General features: G+C 48.7%; 1 protein-coding gene across 1 annotated transcript; it reads left to right on the plus strand.

Annotated features, from left to right (window-relative positions):
- The first annotated feature begins 977 nt into the window (after positions 1-977).
- BSG (basigin (Ok blood group)) lies at positions 978-23,414 on the plus strand. Its single transcript, XM_038384487.1, has 9 exons — positions 978-1,053; positions 11,009-11,389; positions 13,082-13,241; positions 15,925-16,013; positions 16,517-16,653; positions 16,850-17,123; positions 18,813-18,837; positions 19,620-19,691; positions 22,215-23,414. The coding sequence occupies exons 1-8, from the start codon at positions 978-980 to the stop codon at positions 19,675-19,677; spliced, it is 1,200 nt and encodes a 399-aa protein (XP_038240415.1). The 3' UTR covers positions 19,678-19,691; positions 22,215-23,414.
- Positions 23,415-24,397: the final 983 nt, after the last annotated feature.

Here is a 24,397-nt window from a genome sequence, read left to right on the forward strand (position 1 = left end):
CCATCCTGGAGGGAGCCCTCACCCCCTCCCGACATCCCAAGTCCCTGACAAAGCCCAATGAAAGTGAGAGATGGGGAACACAGAGAGTGGAGGTGGGGCCTTGGGAAAAGGAGGCAGGGTTTTGAGGAAAGGGGCAGGGCTAGGATGTTTGGTTTTGTGGGATTAGAAAGTTGGCAACCCTAAACCCCTGTCCTGGGACAAGTGACCAGCCACTTGGCCAGTGATGGAGACAAGCCCGGACATAAGTGTCTGCTCCCTCTGCCCTTCCCCCACTCCCCCCGCCTGCCTCCCTCCTCCCCCTGCCCCCATTCCCTTTGCCCTTCTCTCCCCACCTGCCTCATCCCCCTGCCCCCATTCCCTTGGCCCTTCCCCCCCTCCCCCCACCTCTGCCTCCCTCCCTCACCCCCTGCCTCCATTCCCTTTGCCCTTCCCCACCTGCCTCAAGCCCTCCCCCACGCCCTTCCCCCACCTCTGCCTCCCTCCCTCACCCCCTGCCTCCATTCCCTTTGCCCTTCCCCCGCCTGCCTCATCCCCCTCCCCCACGCCCTTCCCCCACCTCTGCCTCCCTCCCTCACCCCCTGCCTCCATTCCCTTTGCCCTTCCCCCGCCTGTCTCAACCCCCTCCCCCTTCCCTTCCCTCCCCTCCCCCGCAGCAGCCCTTCCTCTCCCTCGTCCTCACAGGCGCACGTGACTCTCCTCATTCAGCCCCGCCCCTCCCGGCTCCTTGAGGACAGGGCCTGGACGGTCACATGTCCCCTCCCGGATTCCGTCCTTCGCCGTTGTCGAAGGTCAGTGGGCGGAGCGCGGCTGGACGAGTGGGCGGGGCGTTTCCGCCCCCGTCCCACTTCTGCGACGCGGTGATTGGCCGCCTGGGCGGCGGCGGGGCGGGGCCGGCAGCCGGGGAGTGAGGTGACTTGGCGCGCGCGTGTGCGGCGCGGCTCTTGGCGGGGCTGGTGGAGCAGCGAGCGGCGTCGGCGATGGGGGCGGCCGGGGCCACGGGGCTGGTGCTGGTGCTGGGGCTGCTGTGCGCCGGGAGAGGCGCCTCCGGGGCAGGTAGGGGCCGACTGGGGCCCCGTGGGGGACCCCCCGCAGCGAGAGGGGACACTCCGCGGTGGGGAGACGTGTGGGGGACCCCGCGGTGGGACGGGGACCACCTGTAAGGGGGGGAGACTGGGACCCCCCGGTGGGTGGCTCATGCGGGACCCTACAGCGGAAGGGGAGGGGGAGGGGAGGAGACTGAGACCCCCCCGTGGGTGGCTTATGCGGGACCCTACAGTGGAAGGGGAGGGGGAGGAGACTGAGACCCCCCCGTGGGTGGCTTATGCGGGACCTTACAGCGGAAGGGGAGGGGGAGGGGAGGAGACTGAGGACCCCCCCGTGGGTGGCTTATGCGGGACCCTACAGCGGAAGGGGAGGGGGAGGAGACTGAGACCCCCCCATGGGTGGTTCATGCGGGACCCTACAGCGGAAGGGGAGGGGGAGGAGACTGAGACCCCCCCGTGGGTGGCTTATGCGGGACCCTACAGTGGAAGGGGAGGGGGAGGAGACTGAGACCCCCCCGTGGGTGGCTTATGCGGGACCTTACAGCGGAAGGGGAGGGGGAGGGGAGGAGACTGAGGACCCCCCCGTGGGTGGTTCATGCGGGACCCTACAGCGGAAGGGGAGGGGGAGGAGACTGAGACCCCCCCATGGGTGGTTCATGCGGGACCCTACAGCGGAAGGGGAGGGGGAGGAGACTGAGACCCCCCCATGGGTGGTTCATGCGGGACCCTACAGCGGAAGGGGAGGGGGAGGAGACTGAGACCCAGAAGGGCAGGAGCGGGATCCAGAGGAAAGGGAGACTTGTGGGGGACCTTGTCGGGATGGGGGGGGAAGCAGACTCGTGGGGCGGTTGTGGGTGAGGAGGAGGCCAGGACTCTGATGAGGGGGACCTCACTGGTGAGGGGAGACTGGGACTCCTCTGGGGGGAGCTCTTGTGGGTGGTGGCAGGTGTTGGAGGGGGAGGCTAGGAAGAGAGTGACTGTGGTGAGGAAGTTGGGTATGAGGGGCAGACTAGCTTAAGGGGATTCTCCCACCCTTGCTAAAATAAGGTGGGAACTTCCTGGTTTGGAATACAGAAACCCTGAAGGAGTGGGAGCTTGTCTGAGGCACATGTGAACAGGGGGAGTCCCCCCGGGGGCATGGCACATACAGTCCTTGGGTGAGGGGCCTGGCATCCTGGGGTAGGAGACTGGGGGAGCTGCAGCTGGGACTGTTGAGTGTGTTGAGGGCATATCCCACTCTGGGGTGGGGGGCAGCCAGGAGATGGTATATGGGACTGTTCCTTACTTTCACCCCAAGATAGGATGTGCCCAAACACAGGGAGATCTGGGATGGTTACATGTCCCTAGGGAAAGAGGGTACCACCATTTCCCATGATAAGAGGGTGGGGGTGGGATTAGGGGTGTGACGGAGACTGCTGTCCCAGGATGGTATCTGAGCTGAGGGAGTGTCGGGAAGCAGATGTGCATAGTCTCCCCAGGGTGAGTTCTCCACCTGCGGGTGGTCCCCAGAATAAGGCTGTCAAGGAAATGGTGGATGGGATGAGTGGGTTATGTGTAGGACAGTTCCACTCCCCCTAGAAGTGCTGTGAGCTGCCATCTCTCAGCCCATCATCTCCCCTTGGGAGCATGAGTGTTCTTGTTGATGGAAACTCTCCCTTAAAATGTTAATCTGTAACTAGCATTTTCTGTTTTTAATGGGAAGCTGGTTTGATGCTCTCTCATTTCTCTGTTTTGTTGATTTTGAAATAAAGCAAAAAATAGAGAGAAAACTAAGGAGGTTCCTTGTTGCCAGTCTAGTTACTGTCAGAGCACGAGTTCATCAACTCAAAAGGTTTTTCAGTAGTAACTGATCTTCAGACTTTAAAACCCTGTAAATGTGTACATGGGACTTCAGTTGGTAATCTGCTAATGGAGCAATAATTCTGACATGAATCCGATGAAGTGAGCTGTAGCTCATGAAAGCTTATGCTCAAATAAATGTTAGTCTCTAAGGTGCCACAAGTCCTCCTTTTCTTTTTGCAGATAGAGACTAACGTGGCTGCTACTCTGAAACCTGTAATTCTGCCATGTGTATCTCAAGTGTTTATAATATACCAGTAGTACCTAGGAATGCCTGTGTGGTGGCCATGTTAAAGATGTGCGCTAGCGTGATGTTGGGCATGGCTAGAAATATGACTGTACATGAGCCAGGCTTTAGCATTTCCTGCTGCTTTGTGACATTTCAGTTTTCCACCTCTTGTGCTGTTATCAAAGAAGTTTGCTGGATTTATTTACACAGAGCCACGGGTGTGCCTTAGGCCATAGTGGGTTTTAGAGAACAAATAACACCCAGGACTCTAATTCAAACCTAACACTGCACAGAATGATGGGAAATGCTTTGTCCTTCAGGGATTGCAGGGTTGGCTTGCAGTTATGGTGTCTTGCCTATTTCACACTTGTGTGGTTGTGGGATCTTTGGTCTGTGTGTGGTTTGTCTAAATCATAAATACATTTGGTACCTCATGAAAACTCAGAGGAAGCAAATATATGGGGGAGAGACATGCATGGATAGTAATAAAATGGCTTTGCTCTCAAATTGCCCCACAGCAAAACTGCATCTTGTTTACGCAGCAGGATTAAAGGCAGAAAATTGTATGCGTTTCTCCTCCCCCCCAAAGCCTTCCATCCCCTAAGGCTTGGAACACAGTGTCCAACAAAGTAAACTAGAACAGCTGATGTTGTGGACTACATATGGGGCATTTGCATTCCTCCCTCCCCATGTTGTATGCAGCTGTAGTGAGCTTAAATTCTTCTGTAAAGGACTGACACTAACCCTACACTTTAATACCTAGCACTGCTTTTCAAAATTAAGGTAGTCTGTGGCCCACATGTAGTATGTGACCGGCTAATGTTTGTGCTGTATGTAAAGGTCTCATTTCCCATGAGATGCTTCAGAAATCAGAGTTAAGACACTAACACCTCTTCGTTTCGGCCCCTCCGCCTCCTCCTGCCCTGGCAAAGCAATAAGCTCTGGCTAGCGTATATCCTCTCTTCTGCAGATTAATTTTTTCTCTTTCAGGTGCGTCAGAGTACAATGGCCTGGCAAGCAACTGGTGCTTCTAGGCAACCTGTCAGTAGTATGGAACTTTCCTAGCTGGTCTTCTGTAGTCACATGTCTGTCCCTTTGGTCAGTTTACATCTGATTTTTTGATGGTAATGTTGTTCTGTGATGTAATTTGTCAAGTATGATCTTGCTGTAAATTGTTATTTTGCTATTGGGCTTTGTCTGTGCAGCTGTTTTTTTGTTTTGTTTTTTTGCTTAAATAGAGGGGTCTCTGTACAGACAACTTCTTTCCTTCCCTAGTCTCTGTCAAAACTGCATGCTGTAGCCAACATCTTAATGTCAAGAAGGCTTTGAGGGGGATTCCTTAATAAACCAGTCAGTTCTGCAGTGCACCCTTAATGATAGTGGGTTTCTGCAATGATATGGATTTTCCTGAGCTTTGTGTTTTCAGCTCCTTCTTTCCCAAGGAATGAGACCATGGGCGACAGTGTCTCATGTCAGCTAGGGTGCCAGCGCTAGGCAAAGCCTTGGAAAAAATAGTTTAGTAGGATAATTCAGGCCACTATTTGGGCAGCTCAGTAGCTTGCTGCTCTGAGAACTGTGTGGTGTGTCAGTATAGTTACATCCTTCTTTTATTAGAACTTTAAAGGTTACAGAGTGAGTCTGGCTCAAAACAGAACCTTTAAATGGAGCTCAGTAACCTTCCATTTATAGCTTGGTTCTGTTAATGGGACTGGGATGAAAAAAATCATTAAAACTTGAAAACAGCAAATATAGAAATGTCTGACAAGCTGGTTTGCTGGTCTGTAGTGATGAGTGTGTAGATGAGAGAAATGACTCGAAATTCTCAGATCTAACTCATTGATTCGCATAAAAAATGGTCAAAAACTATCTTGACAGCATTGAGGACATGGATTTAGCGGCTCTTACAAATTCCAGTAGTACATCTGGGCAAATGCTTACAAATTTTTTTTCTTCCTATTCAGTTCCTTTATGATTCTGTATGAGGAACTTTCCCTCTTTCCTTATTGAACAAAATTAAGCTGCAAACATGTTATAAGTAGTATGGATACTGTACTGAGCCCTCTTGACAATGTCTGGCTGTCCATCCACACTTTTTTATCTTTTCCCTCCTTTGTTGTTGTGAGACCCACACAAATAGGAAAATTAAGGGCTATCAATAAACAAAATGAGTGGAAGCGGAAGCAAATATTTTTCCTCTCTAATCCCTTAATCGTGTGTAATGATAGGTTTAAAAGAAAACAGATTTGGACAAATGAGATTTCTGTATGTTAATGGTGACTCTTCTTAGAACTTTGCAGTGCCAAGAAATAATTTTTTGGCTATTCTTATTGGAAAGAACAATTGGTGGTCCCCTCCTAAAATCTGGGCCATGCTAATCCCATAGAGAGGTATCTTGTGTGCATGCTTGGAACCTGCTGTTCTCTGCCAGATTCATGGGGAAGACTGAGGAATTCTGACTCCTGGAAGTTCTCTCACCTCTCACTTGAGTTACTCATTGACGCTTCCTGAGGTTCTATAAAACATTCCACTTGGCTTTGGGGGTGTGGAGGTTTTATCCAGAGCCTCCATCAGTAGCTGGAACATTCACATATCATTTCCTGGACTGTGGAACAAGCGTCAACCCTATAAGCAAAGGGCTTTCAGTGCTGAAAAGACAATATTCTGCTCTGGGAGAGGATGGTTGCTAGGCTTAGCCAAAGGGCGACGGACAGTCAGATACATGTGCCAGACTATTATAATGCAGCAGCTCCTCCCTCAGCTCAGAGGGAGTGACTGTTTTTAGATGAAGGTGACTTTCATTTAGAGAACGTTATTTAGCGTGTCATGTGTGTTTTTTTTTTTCTGTGGGGCAGAGCAGAGTTTGAACAGGCTGTAAAATGGCAGAGTCTCGTACACTTGTGAGTTCTCAGTTGTCAGAGAATGTCCTGTCCTTTTGCTTGCTTGTTACCCCTCCTATTCCAGGGTCAATGGCAACCAAGCAGTTGACGTTGCTATTCCAGTGAGTTGATGCTAGTTGTACCTGTATATTCTACAACAGCAGGAACTCTCATCCGCTCCAGGGAATGCCATATGCTCTTAGTGGCTATCTTATGTTCGAACTCATCCAGTTTGACCTGGTTAATGCTCGGAGGAGTTTTTGTTACTTCCATAAGCAATAGGGGCGATACTTGATTACTGCAAGTAGTGAAGGGTGTCACGTGAACAATGCAGACCTGCTGAGCTTCTAGCCTGTTTCAATTGTGAATGAGGGCCCTGTAACTTAAAGAACAATAGTCCTGGAACAACTTATTTTGTCGAGCACTCTGTAGTGAACTTGGATGTGTAGCAGTAACCTTTATTTTAATGGCCCCCATTAAACCAAGCTGTAGTTAAAATGGGACAGGCTCTCACAGGAATGGTGTTCACTTCCTTGACTCTTCAAAATTAGGTAGTTAAGAATGTTTAATCACAGGCTTGTGATTCAAAGTCAAGCAGTCTTGCAAAATCAAGAGAGATTGCCAGCCATGACACACGAACATACTTGCCCTTTGTGATCAGGCGAATAAAACCTTGCAAAGCTGTATAAATTACTCTCTACTTATTTAGTAGTAGAAGTGGATTCTCATTAGTTCCTCAGTGCTAGAAGTATGCAAAGCTTGGTGTGCAGAGAGAGTAATATCCTCTGATGCCTTTGTTATATATGCATCTTGTGGAGTCCTTTTGGGGAGGGTGGGGGGAAATTCCATTGTACCCGCATTCAGGCATCAAAAATGTAGGAGCAGCAAAAATTACTACAAAAATTGCATATAGAAATCATATTAGAAAGATCCCTCTCCCATATAGTCATATATGCGCGCACACTCTCTCTCTCTCTCTCTCTCTCTCTCTTCCCTCCCCTTTCAGGAGTTTACTTGATTACATAAAGGGTGAATTGCGTTCCTGTAGGGATTCCTGGCAGTACCACTGTTAGTATGCAGGAGAGCTGCGCAGTCTGGAGTGACTGTACAGGATGAATGTGTCACAAATAACCCTAGGTTTTTGATTAATCTTCCTGAAAACCCCCTGACTCAACGCAGTCGTTTTAGCTAACGTCACTCAGTATTTCTGCACTGTCCAAAAATGACTTCTCTAGAAATAGGTTATTTTCTGCAAAGCAACTCATAGACCTTGGCAGAGGTTGGAGGGAAAGGGGAGGGAATATGTCTACGCTACAGTGGTGCTGCTGTAAGCACCATAGTATAGACACTTCCTATGTTGACGGAAGGGGTCTTTTCCATGTGTAGTTAATCTGCTTCAGCTACTTCGGTGGACGAATTCTTCCATTAACCTCGCTGTGTCTACACCGGGTGTTAAGTCGACCTTACCAATGTGCTCGGGATGTGAAATTTTTCACCGCTCTGAACAGCGTAGCCAGGTTCATCTAATGTTTTAATTTTAGACCAGGCTTTAAGCAATACTTGCCTCTGAACTGGAACAGTAGCTTCTGACTCCAAAAGTTAAATGATTGTCTGTAAGCCATTTTACAGCCAAGTAATCTGGAGTGGTGCGGTATCTGGCAGGTCAGACTGCTGTGAGGCTATTGATTTACAGATCTGTCAGTGCAGAGCTGTCTTTCCAGATCTTGGAAAGGGTGAAATAGTTGACTCCTCTGGACTTTGCTACCTTGAGCACAAAAGAAACAAGTATGTTCAGGCTCCTACCTTCTAACCACTCCTGCAGTCTATGTAGCCTTGACTTATGTAACCTTACAAAGTTGAGCTTGTCTGTGCTGAGTGAAAATTACTTCATTCTCTGTATCTTGAGTTGTTAGCAAGTCAGTTTCCTGCCTGGGCTGGTGAATTTGCATGACTACTTTACAAAGCTGCTATTAACTCTCACATTGTAACTGCCCTTATTTTTCTTAGCTGAAATATCTGAAACTATCCACAATAGGGTGACTAAGAGCAAGTTTGCAAGAATCTCTGAAGCAGAACAGATCAGCTAGCACCGAGAAGACTGGCAGATGATGCAGTAATTGGAATGCTGAACAATACCACCCAGTTACCGTGACTGGGATGAAAGCCGGACTTTGGCCAATTCTAAACTCTGGTCAACTGACTTTGGAGTATGTGAAGGCAAGGGCAGAATTTGCACGTCTCACATGGCTGGACATGGGGACGTGTCTTTTTATAAAGCACAGAACTCTCTATACAAAAACTTGTTTACTACATTATAAATTACTCACTTGCTTGTGTTCCTCACCCTTACTCTGTCTGACTGGGGCTACTGGGTCACTTGTGGACGCAGGGTCAATTCCACCCTGGTATGACTAGGTGCACCTGCTGCTTAAGACTGAGAGCAATATCTGCTTACACCAGGACTGATTTTTAGCTTGTGGTGTGTTATTGTTGGTTCTAGTTTTAAAGGGGCTTGTGTCCAGCCCTCGTCCCTGAAAAAGGTATTTGCTATGATTCAGGATCCTGAATATTACTGAATTTAGGGATAAAAAGTGGTGAGCAATGCAAATCCTTGGCTTTTGTCCCGACCTCAGACCCTTTAAAAGCTCACGTTAAAAAAAAAAAATCTTTTAAAGACTTCATAGTGTGATAGCCACTTCCAAGATGGATTAATACTCAAATGGTGGTCTGACTTCATAGAATTCTCACCCTGGTTCTAGCCTTGGTCAAGTCATTCAGCCTTCCTGCCTCACTTTTCCCAATTGTAACATAGGGATTAGCTAGTCTGTAGAGTGTTTAGGAGACTGAGTGACTAACCGAATTCTACATTAAATTCTTAATCTCATCAAACATAGAGATGTTTGTTTGTTTTTCGTTTTGATCCAAACATGCTTAAAATTGTGAATACCTGGAATAGCTTGATTAATGCCTGCTTTCCAGGTTATCAAAATAGAGAGCATCTTTTTAATGGCAAATTATGCTTGACGCACTCTCCTAGTTGTTTGGGGCACTCGCCAAATCACCTTAAAGGGGATGGGAGGGATTTCAGCTATGTTTGAATTACCCGTATGTATGCACATGAGTTTATCTCATGCCTTTGATCCATTTTCCTACCAATCTGTGGTTAATCAAGTGGTTAAGGGTTTGATCTCTTCTGCTGATCCTGCAGCCATCCTCACTTCCATAATATTCATATCCCACAGGGCTGTGGCTTCTTTGTAGGATCAGCTAGGAGAAGAATCTGGACCGTGATAAGAGAGACCATATCACTGCACATATGCTGTAATAGTAAAAAAAAAAAAAAAAAAAAAAAAAAAAAATGTAAACAGACTGCTCGGATTAGGGTGTTTTTAGCCTTTCAAATGCAACATAATTCACTAGCCCAGGTACAAAATTTTCTTGCCCATTCTACACCACAAGGCTAATGTAATAACACATCTCACTTGCCTGTCTGAATAATCACTCTCCAGGTGAGAAGAATTTTGGAAGTCACTTTATGAATCAGTTTTGCTAGCTCTAGTGTGGAAGCTGGCAGTGGCATAACTAGGCTCCTGACTCAGTAAAAGAGACAGTGCCTCTCCTATGATCACCTGAAATCATTTGGGTTTTTTTCCTAATGGAAATGCTGCCACCCCCTGTACTAAAGCCATCCTGCTATATAATAGGCTTGTGGCACACTGAGTCTAAACTCTGAAGCACGGCCCCCTCACTTATGTTACATGCAACAGCACATCGAAATGTCTGTGGCAGCTTCCAGTAAACTCCCAGAAACATGGGGTGGCTTTGTAACTGTATTAAATGTGACGAAGATAATTCACCCAGTCCAGTGGATAGGCCACCGGGCTGGAAGCAGATGACCAGAGTCCTATTCCCAGCTGCGCTACTGAACTTGGCTAGTGATGTTCTCTCTCACCTCCCCCACCCAAAAAACCCTCCAAAACTCTGTCTCTTTCCCCATCTGCAAAATGGGAGTGATAATGTGCCTCCCACTTCAAAGTGCCTTGAGCCTTATGAATGAAAGGTGGCTGGAAGCTTTGGGAGGAAGGGTCTTGGCACTCAAGATGCTGATATTTTGGCGCTGGAGAAGGGACTGCCTCTTCCTCTTTACCTCCTGCTTCTGGGCCGGCACAGAGTGGGTCAAACTCTTAATTCCACTGTCACCTTCAGTGCTAGCTAACCAGTTCCTCCCAAAATATCCAGCACTGCATTTAACAGTGAGGGGTAAGCGCATGACTAACAGCAAAGTAGTTAACCATGTTGTCATTAGGTTCCAGAGTCGGTGTCCCTGCCATCCCAAAGGTATAGCTGTTGCCTCCCTCTTCTAGGTTCTCTGCATGCTTGGGCAGATAGCACTGCCTCATTTCTCTTTTCACATGTGGGGGATGCCCTTTACAGCTGTAAGGGTTAAAAACTTAGCTGCTTCTCTTAAAAATCAAAACTTAGATTCTTTGGCTGAGGCGCATTCTGTTGCAAAAAATATATACACCTGGTCCTGCCGGCTCAGTTTTCAAACTATTTAAGAACTCCAATACGCTTTCAGGTTTCTTTCTCTTCCACCCCTATGGCAACACTTATCTGTTCTGCACATGCATCAAGCCTTTTGCACAGGGAGTTGATTCTATTTACCTCCTTGCTCAGCATTAAGTTGACAGGGGTTTGTAGCATTGCTATGCAGGGCAGATGGAGAGTCCTCATGTTTGTGCTAGGGTGCGTAAACAGTGGCTGTTGAGTTGCATGCACCACCCTGAGTAGTGTGTTTGAGCTTCCTGTTCGCTGCTGGTTGGGGGCTCTGGTTCTGTAGTAGTCTGTAAAATGCAGACTAGCAGAGCTGGTGGAAAGCATTGTTTTGGGTTGCTAATCTAACAGCGTGGCTGGATATAGCACACGTGGGGTCGGGGGGAGGTGTGCTTACCTGAAGCAATAATATGTTTCACCTTCTTAAAACAGCTAAAATCTGTGTGGGTGAATTCTTTCTTTGCACTAACGCTTTGCACTAATACCTCTCCAACTCGTAGCTGGCTTTATAAAGTCACCACTGTCTCAAAAGAAACTGACCGAGGACAGTGTGGAATTGCACTGCGAAGCTCTTGGCAATCCTATCCCTGAGATCCAATGGTGGTTTGAGGGAGATGAGTCGAACGAGACCTATGCTCAGCTCTGGGATGGCGCACGGCAGGACCGTGTCAAAATCAACGCCACCTATAACCTGCACTCAACCAGCACCATCTACATCGCAAACCTCACTATCAACGACTCGGGCACATATGAGTGCCGGGCTAGCAACGACCCCGACCGCAACCACTTGTCGAAGAGCCCCAAAGTCAAGTGGATCCGTTCCCAGGCTAACGTTTTTGTCATCGAACGTGAGTGGCCACATTGAGGCCTTGGCACTTGCTCAGACGCTGTGATGCCTTGAGTGTTTTGCCAGGCCTGTCCCCCGCACTTGTGTCCTGTGACTTCCTGAAAACTCTCCTCACCCTCCCATCCTGGCTGTAGAACTGAGAGACTCCTACCCTCCTGTGATCCCCTTCACCGTCCGTGATTTGATCCACAGTGGCCCTGTTCAAAAAGGGTTGTGACTTCCCAACCAAAACACGGTCTGACCATCCTGTACCTTTCAGAGCCCAAAGAACTAGAATGTGCTGCTTGTCCTAAGATGCCTCCGGTGTCCCAGTGCTGACTTGCAGAATTCAGTCTTGATTCTGCTGGTAGACTGTCTTATCCACCACTGACAAACCAGCCCTTCCCTACAGTTCCTTCCAACTTCTGCTCCTGTGACCAGTCTTGCTTTATGCTTTCTTCCTTGCTAGCAGTACGAACTGTGGGCATCAAATTCTTTTTTAGTTTCTGGTGATCCAACCATTTTTGAAATGGCCGTATGTGTCTGTGTGACACTGATAGTGTGACTGTAGTTATCTGTACTGTGGAAGTGACCAAACTTTCTCTCACTTAGAGTTAAAAGTCCAATTTTTGAGCTAGAAGAGATCTTTTTCCTCTCAGTAGCTGAAACTTGGACTAATACATGGAAATCAAATTTAACCTCACTACTTAAGATGGTATCTTGGCTCTTGAAATCATTGGAACTAAATGGTTGTAGCATTCGCTGTGTGTGTTCTAGGTGATGCAAATGTTCTAGAAAATCCAAAGAAATCTAGTGGAAGATAATACTGCTGGAGTAGTTCTTAGCTTTGTTGTTGTTTTTTTTAAACCATCCTAAGTGCTTTTCAGCCCTGTGCGAAATGTTCCTTTAGAGAGGGCTGGGGTGCGGGGGGGTGGGAGAGTAGAAGACCTCATGTTTTATATTGGCTGCTTAGTAGTTTCCATTGATTGAACTGTTTTCCCAGAGACTCTTTCCTCTCCCTGTGAATAGAATTTTTCCTCTAGTGATCGCTTAGCTGTGTGATAACAGGTTAGATCAACTTTCTTGTCAGACTTCGGAGAGTCAGGACCTGATTCTCCTGTTAAACTGGTGTAAATCCACCCAAATCAGTGAAGCCACACTGATTTCAGATGTGCAGGCTGGATTCCAGTCTCACAGACTTGCATTGTGTTTCCATCCAAAAAAGGGACTGGATTGTGATCCTCTCTGTTCTATCACCAGGTGAAATTAAATATTTTAAACCCTGACAGATTCAGGTATGAAAAAATGGAGTTAATGATAACACTGCTTATAGAACTGTGCCCTTGTAATTGCTCAAATATGCAATGGAAAACTGTGATGGACTATTAAACACAACTACTCCTGAGAGCACAGTGCTCCAGACTATCTAGAGATGGTTTGGAGAATGATTCTGCCTTTCTCTGCCAAGGGGTGCGAGGAGAACATAGTTGCCTTTTTGCCAAGTGTGATCAAGACTTGGCTGTCTGACTCCTCCTGCACCCTCCCTTGCTGTTACCGTTTATCAGTTACTTATAAGTTGTGAGGGTAAGTGAAAAGCTGGGATGGAGACGGTGAGTGATATAGATGTTCTTTGTTTTAAAGGTCCTAAGGCAGGTGAAACGGCTGCTGAAATGTATAAATGCCACATGTTAACTTAGGTTTGTTATGAATGCAGATCCCATTGTAGAAACCTCCCCAAATGTGACTTCTGGCTTGGATGTTGCGATTTCCTGTAACATGACCGACCCTCAGTCTTCGATCATGGGCCATATGTGGAAGAAAGGAGACAAGATCTTGACATCCGATAAGGAAACGTCTGGATGTACCTTCTACAAGTAGGTATCTGAGGGCGTGGGGGAGGGATGGGAGGGATATTCTTGCTCTGGTCTGTCCCAAGAAAAGTTATATCTAAGGCAGCTGATACTTCAGGTCAGCCAGACCCAAATGGCAACATTGTGGAACTAACTATGAACATAGGGCAGGTACTTCAGAGAAGGATCCAAACTTGGGGACAATAACAGAATAGGACTATAAGGACTAAGATTCATTGAGGCTCAGCACCCTCTTGTTTGCAGAAAACTTGACCATACTCATGCTACCAAAAAGCCTGTCTTCTAACGTACTGAGCAGGGAAATTTACTTCCTTTCCTCAACCCCATTACACCCAAGGTCCCTGCCAGTGCCCCAGAGAGGAAATTCCTTCCCACTTCTAAACTATAGCAGTACAAGATGTAACATGGCCTCAGGCTATTTACATATCTGGCCTCAATGACTTTGCATCCCTCCTGAACACGCAGTGGGATGGACTGTCTGGTGATAACATTCTGGAGTTCATGCCACAATTCAAAGGATTGCTGCTGGATTTCCTGGACTGAAGTGGCAATTGTGAGTGCAGTCAGCAGGTGCTCAGATACAGCCCTGGAGTCCTAAAACTTATCCTGAAGGCCAGGAAGTCCTCTGCAGGACTGGGAAAGTTCAGGTAGGATTTTAGTGCTCCAGCATTGTATAGAGGTGCTGTGTGTCAGGGCCTGAGAGATGAGGAACCTGGGTTCTGCTCCCAACTTGGCAACTGTCGCATCTCGCACCAATGGAGAGACTGGGACTTGCCAGTAGACGAAAGGCATATTTAAAAGTGTGTATTCCAGTGTCCTCAATTCGTTCCTTCTGACTTGTCTGCCTTGTTGACTTTGGGCAGAACCACGACAGCAAGGTTCCTTGTGATAAGCTTTGGGAAATAGCTTTGATGAAAATCAACTGTTCAAAGGCACTCAGACAAACCAAGCCAGCATTCCCACTCTCTGGACAGGAAGTGAACGGTCCCGCTGCTGCAGAGGGCCACATGTGGTGCAGGAGACTCCAGGATATGTTTTGTTTGTCTGCATTTGAGTCAGGAAAGATTTTCCTGTGCAGTCCTCCACTGGTATGCTTCCAGGGTCCTGTCCACTGTTCCCAGAGAGCTGCCCTGCTAGTTACAACAGAGCAGGAACTGGAATACCAGCCCCATTGTAACGGGGCTACGAGCTTTCCAGTCTCGTTACCATCAGCCCCTGCTGGCACTGGCCCAGCCAGCCGGAGAGGCATCATGTCCTTTTGTACGGCAGAGCTGACGTGCCTCTCTCCCCATAGCAACAGGGAGCTGAACAAGGATTAAAGTATTTCTAACCCTGCCTCCCTCATGTGACCTCAATTCCTTAGCTTGAGTGGCTTTTGGAAGGGGGAAATCTCCGAGTGCAGCAGAACTAACAAACCGCCCATTGTCTCTGTGCAATAATGGCACTAAAATTCGGCCCCCCGCATTGGGCATCACCACGTTGCAGAATCGAGCGTTTGTTGTGAAACCTTTGTCTGCAAACCCCCCAAGACACAAACGGCAGGTTCTGGATTCGGGCAGGATTATTCTGCCCTGATCTGATTTTCTTACTTTTGAAATCCGCTGCATTGCCCCACATGCAGCCCTGGCTTGGTGGGCATTTCTGAACGGGAACTGAGCAGTCACTCCCCCAGTAACTTTCTTTTAAACCCATTCTGCTGCCACTGTAGCTGTCTGATTTGCAGAGTGGTCACGGGGTTGATGTCTCCCATGAGAGGTGGGACAGTGTATCTGGCATCTTGCTATCTTGGTTATTCGCTTTTTTTTTTTTTTGGTGGTTGCACATCTTGTGATAGCTTTGCGCCGCTGAGTTCATTTTAAGTTAGTCGCTGAGGCCTTTGCTGCTTGAAAGGAAGAGGAGCATGCTGGAGATAGTTTACACTGAATACAACCTCACTTCTGGGGCTTCAGAACCTTGGTTTTGCTGACTAGTTTTGTCCTGTTGTTCACAGCTCCAAGTGAACTGCAGGGTAAAGAAAACTCAATCTGATTGCCTAGGACGTGTCTACACTACAATTAGACACTCCAGGCTGAGCCAGCTGACTCGGGCTTGCACGGCTCAGGCTAAGAGGCTAGGATCACCTCGCAATTTTTGAGATCCTGGGCTCCAACGCAAGCCCAAATGTCTACACATAATCAAAGAGCCTCTCAGCCCGAGTCCCATGAGTCTGAGTCAGCTGGCACAGGCCAGCCGTAAGTGTCTAATGGCAGTGTAGACATACCCTTGGTGGGTGAGGGGGGCAGAGATGGGGAGGAGTGGATAGTGGGTTTACAGGTTCATCTGTCTGGGTAGTAACTTAAAACCAAGCAATCTGGCCTGGGTGGACAATTCTGTGAGTTGACAGACCTTAGGCCTAGTACAGGTTAAGGGCATGGGGGAGCAGGGGAGGGAAGGATTGTACAGGGGCTTCTGCTAAACATATGGATGGGCTTAAATATTTTTTAGCTCCAATTCAAGTGCCTAAGCAGAAAAGTCAGCCTATGTCTCTTGCCCATAGGTAAAAGGTCAGCCCTGTTTCCTACAGCCTGGAGTTGGCTGTTCCTTTCCAGCCTCTGAACTAATGACAGGATGGTCTCCCTGCTCCTGGTAGTGTGACAGGCCATGACATCCCCTAAATCTCACTGCTTATGTCCCTTTCTTCTTACAGAATAGGGGAGGTGAATGCAGACAGCTCAGGGGTGTACGAGTGTGTCTTCGAAACAAACCCCCTTGTGAGTAGGACTGTGTACGTGACAGGTAACTATTTTAGTATCTCCTCTTGGGTAAGGAGAGTGGGCAGATGTGCACTCTCAGCTCTGGCAATTTACAGCTGCTTCGGGTAGTAAATGGGGAAGGAATGGGATAGATTCCTACTAGGCAGCTTCTTCTAGAGTTAGTATCAAGCAGCTTATAAACGGAACAGTTTGGTTGCTTGGGGAAGCAGAACCAAAGGTGCATCAACCCTCTGCCTTTCTGAACAAAGGGAATGATCCCCATGGATATATGAACAGGGGCTGAAGATACCCAATAGCTGACCAGGTGGTCTTGAGCCATGAATCTCTCATTGCCTGCTTGGGAAACACCTTGAATGCTCAGCCTTCTGAGAGAAGAGCTGGGGGATGGGAGCCAGAAGCTTGTTTCTCAGACTGACGTACAAGCCTATGGCTACTTTGCCCAGGATGCTGGCTAGCTGGCCTACAGCACTCGCAGCCCACGCAGGCTGGCCAAATCCCTCTTGTCTGAGCTGCCTTTCTCTGCAGTTAAGCCACACGTGACGGCCTACAAGAAATCCGAGCATGGGAACGAAGGGGACACTGGCATTCTGATCTGCAAGTGTAACTCGTATCCTCCTGTTAGTCAGTGGACCTGGTACAAGATCAAAAATGGTGTGAATGAGGTGAGCATCTTGGGGGACCTCTCTTCCCGGAGGAGTGGTGGGGGGATAGCTTATCTCTCATCTGGAGCTGTAACCCTGAGGTAGGCAGGTCCAGAGGCACCTCAGTGAGCGAGGCGGGTCTATGTGGGGTGGAATTGCCAGTAGTACAGTCATGAGAGGCTGCCCCTGATCGTTCGCTTCCTCCCCCCACTTCCAGCCCATCATCAATGGCACAGAGCATTTCATCATCAAGTCCAGCGGGAACAAGACTGAGCTGCGCATTGCTAACCTGGACATCGAGATGGACCCGGGCGAGTACCTCTGCAACGCCACCAACGAGTTGGGCACCGATGGCGCCGTCGTGGGCCTGAGGGTTCGTAGCCGCCTGGCAGCGCTCTGGCCCTTCCTGGGCATTGTGGCTGAGGTGCTGGTTCTTGTCACCATCATCTTCATCTATGAGAAAAGGAGAAAGCCAGATGAGGTTCTTGATGGTAAGATGCACCTGGGATCATCGAACTCTGGGATTTAGGGGTCGTGTCTATCCCAGGAACTCTGCAGCATATGGGTGTAACTGTTCTGATTAGGGTGGGGATGAAAGTGTCTTGATTTCAGAGGGGGTTTCCCCACTTGCAGAGATGCTTCTGGAGGGGTTTCTGATCAGATGTTAAGGGGGAAAACTGCTTAGCTCGGTGCCTTCTGCCCCAGCCAGGGATAGATACGGCCTCTGATTGGAGGTGTTGGCTAAACTCATCCCTGATCATAGCCAGAAGGCTGAGATCCTCCACGCCTCTTCCTAGCACAGTGATGTCATGTTGGTAGTAGCCAATCACACTGCAGAGAATAAATTACTCAGCGACTTGTATTGTGGATCATCTGATTGGAAACCCTTGAGCAGACGTTACCAAGAACTTCTGAAGGGGGGATTATAAATTCCTAAAAACTAGCTGCAGACCAGTCAGTTCTGGCTCTGTAAAAAGGTGCCTCAAACTCTGGCCCTCTGATGAAGGGAATTGCAAGAAGCTTATCCTGAGCCAGCTCAAAGGCTTGCCCTGGAAGTTTATGTGGTGGTGGGTTTCTGGGATGGCGGAGAACATGGCTGTGAGCAATGTCCCTGCTGGCATTATCTTTCCGCTCTCTTCCCTCCTCTGCTGCTGGGTGGGACCTCACATGGTAAGTGGAAGAGACAGCTCCAGCTGTCCCTCTGCATCAGTCCTCTCACCAGCTGCATGTAATTGCAGTACCCTGGACCTTACCGCTGGGCAGCACGCGAGGGAAGTGTGGACCATGGAAATGATGGCACACAGCCCTCTCCTGTTAGAGGGTGGCAGATTCCACTGAACTGGTGAAAGGTCTGAGTGAATCAGGTGACACCAGAGATTTTTCTCTAGTTACAGTGCTGTTGATGTAGCCAGAGCACGGTGTTTGGCAGAATGTGTATAGGGCAGGGGCACAGTACCTCTGATGCTCCCCCCCCACTTCCCTGAAAGTCTCCTATTTAATTTAATGCAATCTTCGCTTGCTGTCAGGGTCTGTGTATATCAGGGCTCGGGCTCTGGGATATTCGGCTGGATCAATGGGGCTGCAGTATTTGAGGCAGGAAACAGGTGTAATTGTGGCTCTGCTGCTGACTTGGGCAAGTCACGTCTGCTCTGTGCCAGAGAGGAATAATACCTCTTGGGAGTGGCTGAGGGTTGATTTTTTTTTTTATTACCAGCACACTGAAGCTGTTAAGGCTGCTTACACTCCAGCCTTGACTGTTCGTTGATAAACAGCTGCCCAGCCATTGCTTCACAGATCCCCAGCACTGTGGCCTTCAGATCCACCTCAGTTACTGTGGTACAAGAATTCCTGCGGGCTGGGGGAGGAGTTTAGATGTCCTCAGCAGCTATTGGTCCTCAGGGATCCCATAAAGGGACATCCCTGGGAGCTCTTGCTGCTTCTGGCCCTTAAATTCACATCCCTATACCCTGGTGAAGTGACAGCTATATTGCCTGTTGGGAGGCTCAGGATGGCATGGCATCTTACCTGTAATTATACAGCAGCCTCTAGAGAATGGCCTGTTCAGAATGCTGGCTCTTAAGGGTCGGGGATCGGTGGCTGGGTAGGGTGTACAGGACATGATGTTCGGCTGCATCCTGACCTTTCTTTTTCCTTCTTACCATGTGATCCTGGGCCTGAAGATGATGATGGAGGGTCTGCACCGCTGTGAGTACCAACTCTCTTCTTATGACATGCTGGCACAGATGCAGTGGTGTGCTTTGCATACTTGTGGGCATGAACAAACTGGCTAGTTGCCCTAGTGAAGTGGTTCTCAACCAGGGGTACACGTACCCCAGGCTGTACACAGAGGTCATCCACTCATCTAGCTATTTGCCTAGTTTTACAACAGGCTATATAAAAATTACTCGCAAAGTCAGGACAAATTAAAATTTCGTATAGACAATGACTTGTTCATACTGTTCTGTATCCTGTACACTGAAATGTACGTATAATATTTATATTCCAATGGATTTATTTTATAATTATATGGTAGAAATGAGTCGGCCATTGTTCAGTACTAGTGTGCTGTGATGCTTTTGTGTCTGATATAAGCAAGTAGCTCTTAAGTGAGCTGAAACTTGGGGGTACACAAGACAAATGAGACTCCTGAAAGGGGTACAGTTATCTGGAAAGGTTGAGAGCCACTGCCCTAGTGAGCCAACAGGCTACCAGAAACGCCTTCCAGTTGCTTGTCGTCATTGTGGTCTTTATTCACGGTGTTCAGTTGGGAACAGTAACTTAGCAGACTTCTTTCATGTTCAGATGGCTCATAACCATATCCTGCTGTGTCCTGGATGCCTGTCTTTACATCTGTCCACTTTAGATCCGTGCTCCATCAGTAGGGAGGGAGTTAGCTCTTAGCTCTCTACGCAGCCAGGCAGTTTCTTCTTTGTTGTGCTAAGAAGTCCTGGCTCTCCTCTCACTGCCTTCTCTCCCCCTTTTCTTAGGAAAAGCAACGCCCCAAATCACAAGGACAAGAACGTCCGCCAGAGAAACGCTAACTAGGAGCGGGCAGACAGGTGAGGCATCTCAGCAACAACCTCAACCCTCAGCTGGCTGCACTTTGCAGAATGCAGTGTGGTTTGCTTTCCCAACCAGTGCTGAGGCCTTGGCTCTGGCTGAACTCCTCTTGCTGGAAGCATAGGCTGCTCCAGCCCTGGGTAACGGATTGAGGGGTCTGGCGCCACCCATTGGGAGCTAGTGGATGCAGAGGGGCAGCAGCAGCCAAAGCCCCTGACTGAGGGAGGAAATGGGAAACAGCAGGTACTTCCAGCTTCACAGAGGTCCATGTGCTGGTGATCCAGAGCCATTGTATCAAAGGGACACTGGTGTGTTTAAAAAAAAACAAACAAACCCACCCCTTGCCTCTCAATGAATAGCCAAAATCATTAACACTGGGGAAAGGCTCCTCACTTAAGCTTCTTTGCCCAACTGCAGGGCCTCAGGCACTGGTGCACCTCGGTCTTTCCTGTTCTCTGTCTGTGACGTGTCATAGTCTAGTGTCTGGTGGGCTATAATACTTGGGTCTGATTTCGGTTGTTGGGTTTAGTGTGCAGGTGCTGGGTGGCATTGGTGGCCTGTGATTCACAGGCGGTCAGATTAGATGATCTGGTGGTCCCTTCTGGCCTTAAATGGACTCTAACTGTTGTAGTTACTCTGCCTGTTGTAACAACGCCTGTGCTAGGCACAATGGCAGAGTAACGCAATCACTGCCCCGAGGAATCAAAGTAGACAAAAGGTGGGAGAAAGGATGATCCTCTATATTTTGGAGAGGGAGCAAAGGCACAGAGACTTAGGCCTTGTCTACACTATGTTGCTGACAAAACAGGGGAGGTGTATCCCCTACAAAGCTACTTTTGGCCGTAAAACTCAGCTGTTTTGCCAAGCTCAGTGGTTTGAGCATTGGCCTGCTAAACTCAGGGTTGTGAGTTCAATCCTTGAGGGGGCCAGTTAGGGATTGGGGCAAAAATTGGGGATTGGTCCTGCTTTGAGCAGGGGGTTGGACTAGATGACCTCCTGAGGTCCCTTCCAACCCGGATATTCTATGATAACATCACATGAGAAAATATATAAAGTAAGTATCCTTAAATCAATATCTAAAACAGCATTTTCTATGAAATAAGACCATAAAGCCTTCTGCTGCAAAGTTAAATTGACAAATCGTCAGTGTAGACACTGCTGTTTGTTTTGTCCACAGAACTGGCCTCGCCAGTATCCCACAATGCCTGTCCTGACCGCTTTGCTCACTGTTTTGATCCCGGCAGGCATGCGCCGCGCCCCTCCCCTTCCAAAGCCCCAGGGAAGCTGAGCCTGTGGTTCTGTCTGGGGAACAAAGAGCAAATCATGAGTGTGGCATGCTCCTGGTCTGCCCTGCACTAGGAACGCAGCAGCAGAAGGCCACCTGCCGCTGCAGCGGGTGTGGGGGGGAGACAGACCGCTGGGCTGATTTGCCATCCCTCAGCACCGACAGCTCACGGAGCTCCTCAGGATGCTGCTCCTGGCAGCTGAGGAGGCTGTGGGAGAACTCGGAGGGAATAACAGAACCATAGGCAGGCAGAGCAGGCTGCTTTGGGAGAGATTGCTGTGCTGAGCAGAGCCAGGGGCTTGTGTGTGTGTGTGTGTGTGTGTGTGTGTGTGTGTGAGAGAGAGAGAGAGAGCGGGTCATTTTCCCCCTGCCTCAGCATAGAACGGTCAGCCTGCTGTCTCCCCTGCCATGCCACTCTCCTCTCCCCGCACACACTTCAGTTGAAAAAGCGGCTGACAATCTACTAGGATGCCCCTGGCACGAAGGGATTGAGAAACCTGCATCATGTGACCCTGCCCCTGCCCCATGAGGCACTGCAAACCCTTCCCAAAGCACCCTGGAGCCAGTTGCACAGTGGGATCGCTACCCACAGTGCACTGCTCTATGTTGTTGCAAGAGCTGCTCGTGTGGACGCACTCTGCCGACATAAGGAGCTAGTGTGAACACGCAACAGCGATTTTAATTAAAGTGCCATAACTTTTGCAGACAAAACTTTGTAGTGTAGACCAGGCCTTAGAGTGTGTCTGCGCCGCAGCTTGGGGGGTGCTTCCCAGTGCAGGTGAGCCACCACGCGAGCCTATCTTGAACTCGCATGCTAACAATAGCAGCGTGGCTGCAGCAGCATGGGGAGCAGCCCAGACTAGCCGCATCAGTATAGAACCAGGGGGTTATATACAGTTGATTAACCCGTGCCACTCCGGCCACGCTGTTTCTAGCCCACTGAGTGTCTGTTTACCCACACTGGAAAGCAGCTTCTCCGCTGCTCTGTAGACTGATCCTAAGTGATTTGCCTGACACCGTGCGCACACAGACTGACAGAACTGGAAGTCGAGCCTTGATCTCCTGAGTCCCAGTTCAATGTCTTCTCCACAAGGCCATCTTCTCTCTGACTGTACTAGTTAAACCACTGTACTGCACTGCCTATGAGTGCAGCACCCCCACAGATGTCTGAAATAACACTGCCTGGGTTGGGTACATCCCAGCAATGGCTAACTGGCTTCTCTTTCTCTCCTGTCAGGTGACGTGTAGCTGAGAAGATCACCTGGATGTTTTGTTTTGCAAAGGAGCACTAAGAATATCCTAGGGTGTCCTTGCAATTCAGTTACTTCACTTTTTTAAAGAAACAAACTTAAGTTGTAGCTTCTAAAGTACACACTTTTTTAAAAAGAGCAGTGGGAGGGTTTTTCTACCTGTAAACTTTAGCCCCTTTGTTGCTGGTAGTTTTTGGTCACTGGCTGTCTTTTTTTTTTTTTTTTTTTTTTTTTGTCCTAGATCTCAGTGTTGGTGCAGGGAGGGCGGGGTGGGAGTGTGACCTGTGTGGTGTCTTGCTGACTTTATGCAGTGTGTAAAATTAATCTGGAGAGAAGGTGGTGTGGACGGGAGGGATTGGAGTGTGTCTGCAGACACTGCGCTTCCCTGGAGTCAAAGTGCCTCTGCCCACCTTCCCTGATTTCTGGTCGGAGGCCCTTCAGGGAGCTAAAAAGAGAACTGACGTCTCCATGTAGGTGAGCGTGAACCTTGGATGCAGTCCGCATGCCTTGTCTTCCCAGGAGTCCTGTCATCCTGCCCTGCTTTGTGCATGTCAGGGAGAAACTGTTTCAATGACCTTTCAGAGGAGACCTGATCCGACCCAAAGTGGTGGGAAGCCAGTTGTGCACCAGCTATAAGAGATACTTTACAGAGCTAGGATTGGTTGGTGTATGTGCTCCCACTCAGGCACCTCTCTGTGGCACCAAAGGGGGTGTCTGGCTCCTGGGAAATCCTCTGATATTTGCAGGAACCTCCCTCCCCCTTTCCTGCAATTGATCAATGCCATAGCTACTCTCACAGGCTTCCTGTCCCATTGTCTCTCAGCAGGGCTGCTTTATTTACCCTCTTAAACAACAACTTAGGGGGTAGCTTTTAAAGCTGGAAACTGAGCAAATGTGACTAGTTAACTTATTTCACACTGTTTTATTAGTCTTTTTAAATGTCTCTACACTGGGGGGGAGGGGGGCCGAATCTTGGAGTGATTGCAGGGCTCATGTTCAGATTTGCCAGGGAGCAGATTCACTGCATGTTTCCTTGTGCTCGAGCCATCTCGGTGTTTCTCTGTGACTAGGCGCCTGCGAACGGACGAATGCACTACAAAGTCTGTATTCATCACCTGTGTTGTTGGGTTAGCATTGAACTATTCTGTCATCAAACTTCACAAATAAAGATAATTCCTTTTTCTGTTCCCACTTGTATGGATTCTGATTCCTGCTTTCAGCTCCTGGAAGGCCAGCAGCAATCAGGGAAGGGCAACTCTGCTGTGCAGTGTAATGCACCTTCAGCATCAGTCACTGGCACCTCTCAACAGAGATCACTGTGGTTGGAAGACACAGGGTCAGATCTTGACTTCAGGCTGGTTGGACTTGAATCCCCAAATGCTTATGGCTTGCATTGCATAATCATCCCTACCTCTTACAGAGCACTTTTCATTAGTACATCTCAAAGCACTTTGCCAATGGAAGTAAATATTATTCCCCATTTTATAGATGGGGAAACTGAGGCACGTACTGATGAAGTGACTTTCCCAAGCTCACCCTACGGGCTATTAGCGGAACTGGGAATAGAATCTAGGTCTCTTGAGTGCCTCTCCTGGGATCCCTTCTGCCACAGGCCCATGTAAGGTGAAGTGTTGGGTTCCTTTTGAGAGGCACATTCTCCCCTGCTTCTTCTGGAGCTGTGGATCCTATGTGGCCCTTGGAAGGTGACTGAACACTGGATTGTGGGTGTTATGTATGAGCACAATTCAGATGAGTATGGCTGGAGGCCCCACTGCATGGATCTGGTACAATGCCAGTACCGGCAGCAGTCTAGGCTTGCTGCTGTCTCTGTCTTGACCTGGAAGGGTTACTGGGGGTGTGAAGGGGTAGCTGGGACCCATTCAGTCTTTGGCACATCTGAGATTCCATTTATTACCCAGGTGAATGGGTTTTGTGAACATGTATTAGAGCCTCAAATGAATCTCAGTTGCAAGTACACATTGTCCCTACCAAATTCACCTGGCATGGAAGGGATGCTGCATAAGTGAAGATCATAACTGATTAAAGTCAAGGGTGTCTGATACGTGATCAGTCACTTTCCCTTTTACTGGTGGAACCCATTCCTGTCACCTGGGAGGGAGCTGTCCCCCACTGCAGTCCCTTTATTCCAACGGCCTGCCCCCTTCTCTTG

Source organism: Dermochelys coriacea, chromosome 25, assembly GCF_009764565.3.
Source record: "Dermochelys coriacea isolate rDerCor1 chromosome 25, rDerCor1.pri.v4, whole genome shotgun sequence".
Taxonomy (NCBI): domain Eukaryota; kingdom Metazoa; phylum Chordata; order Testudines; family Dermochelyidae; genus Dermochelys; species Dermochelys coriacea.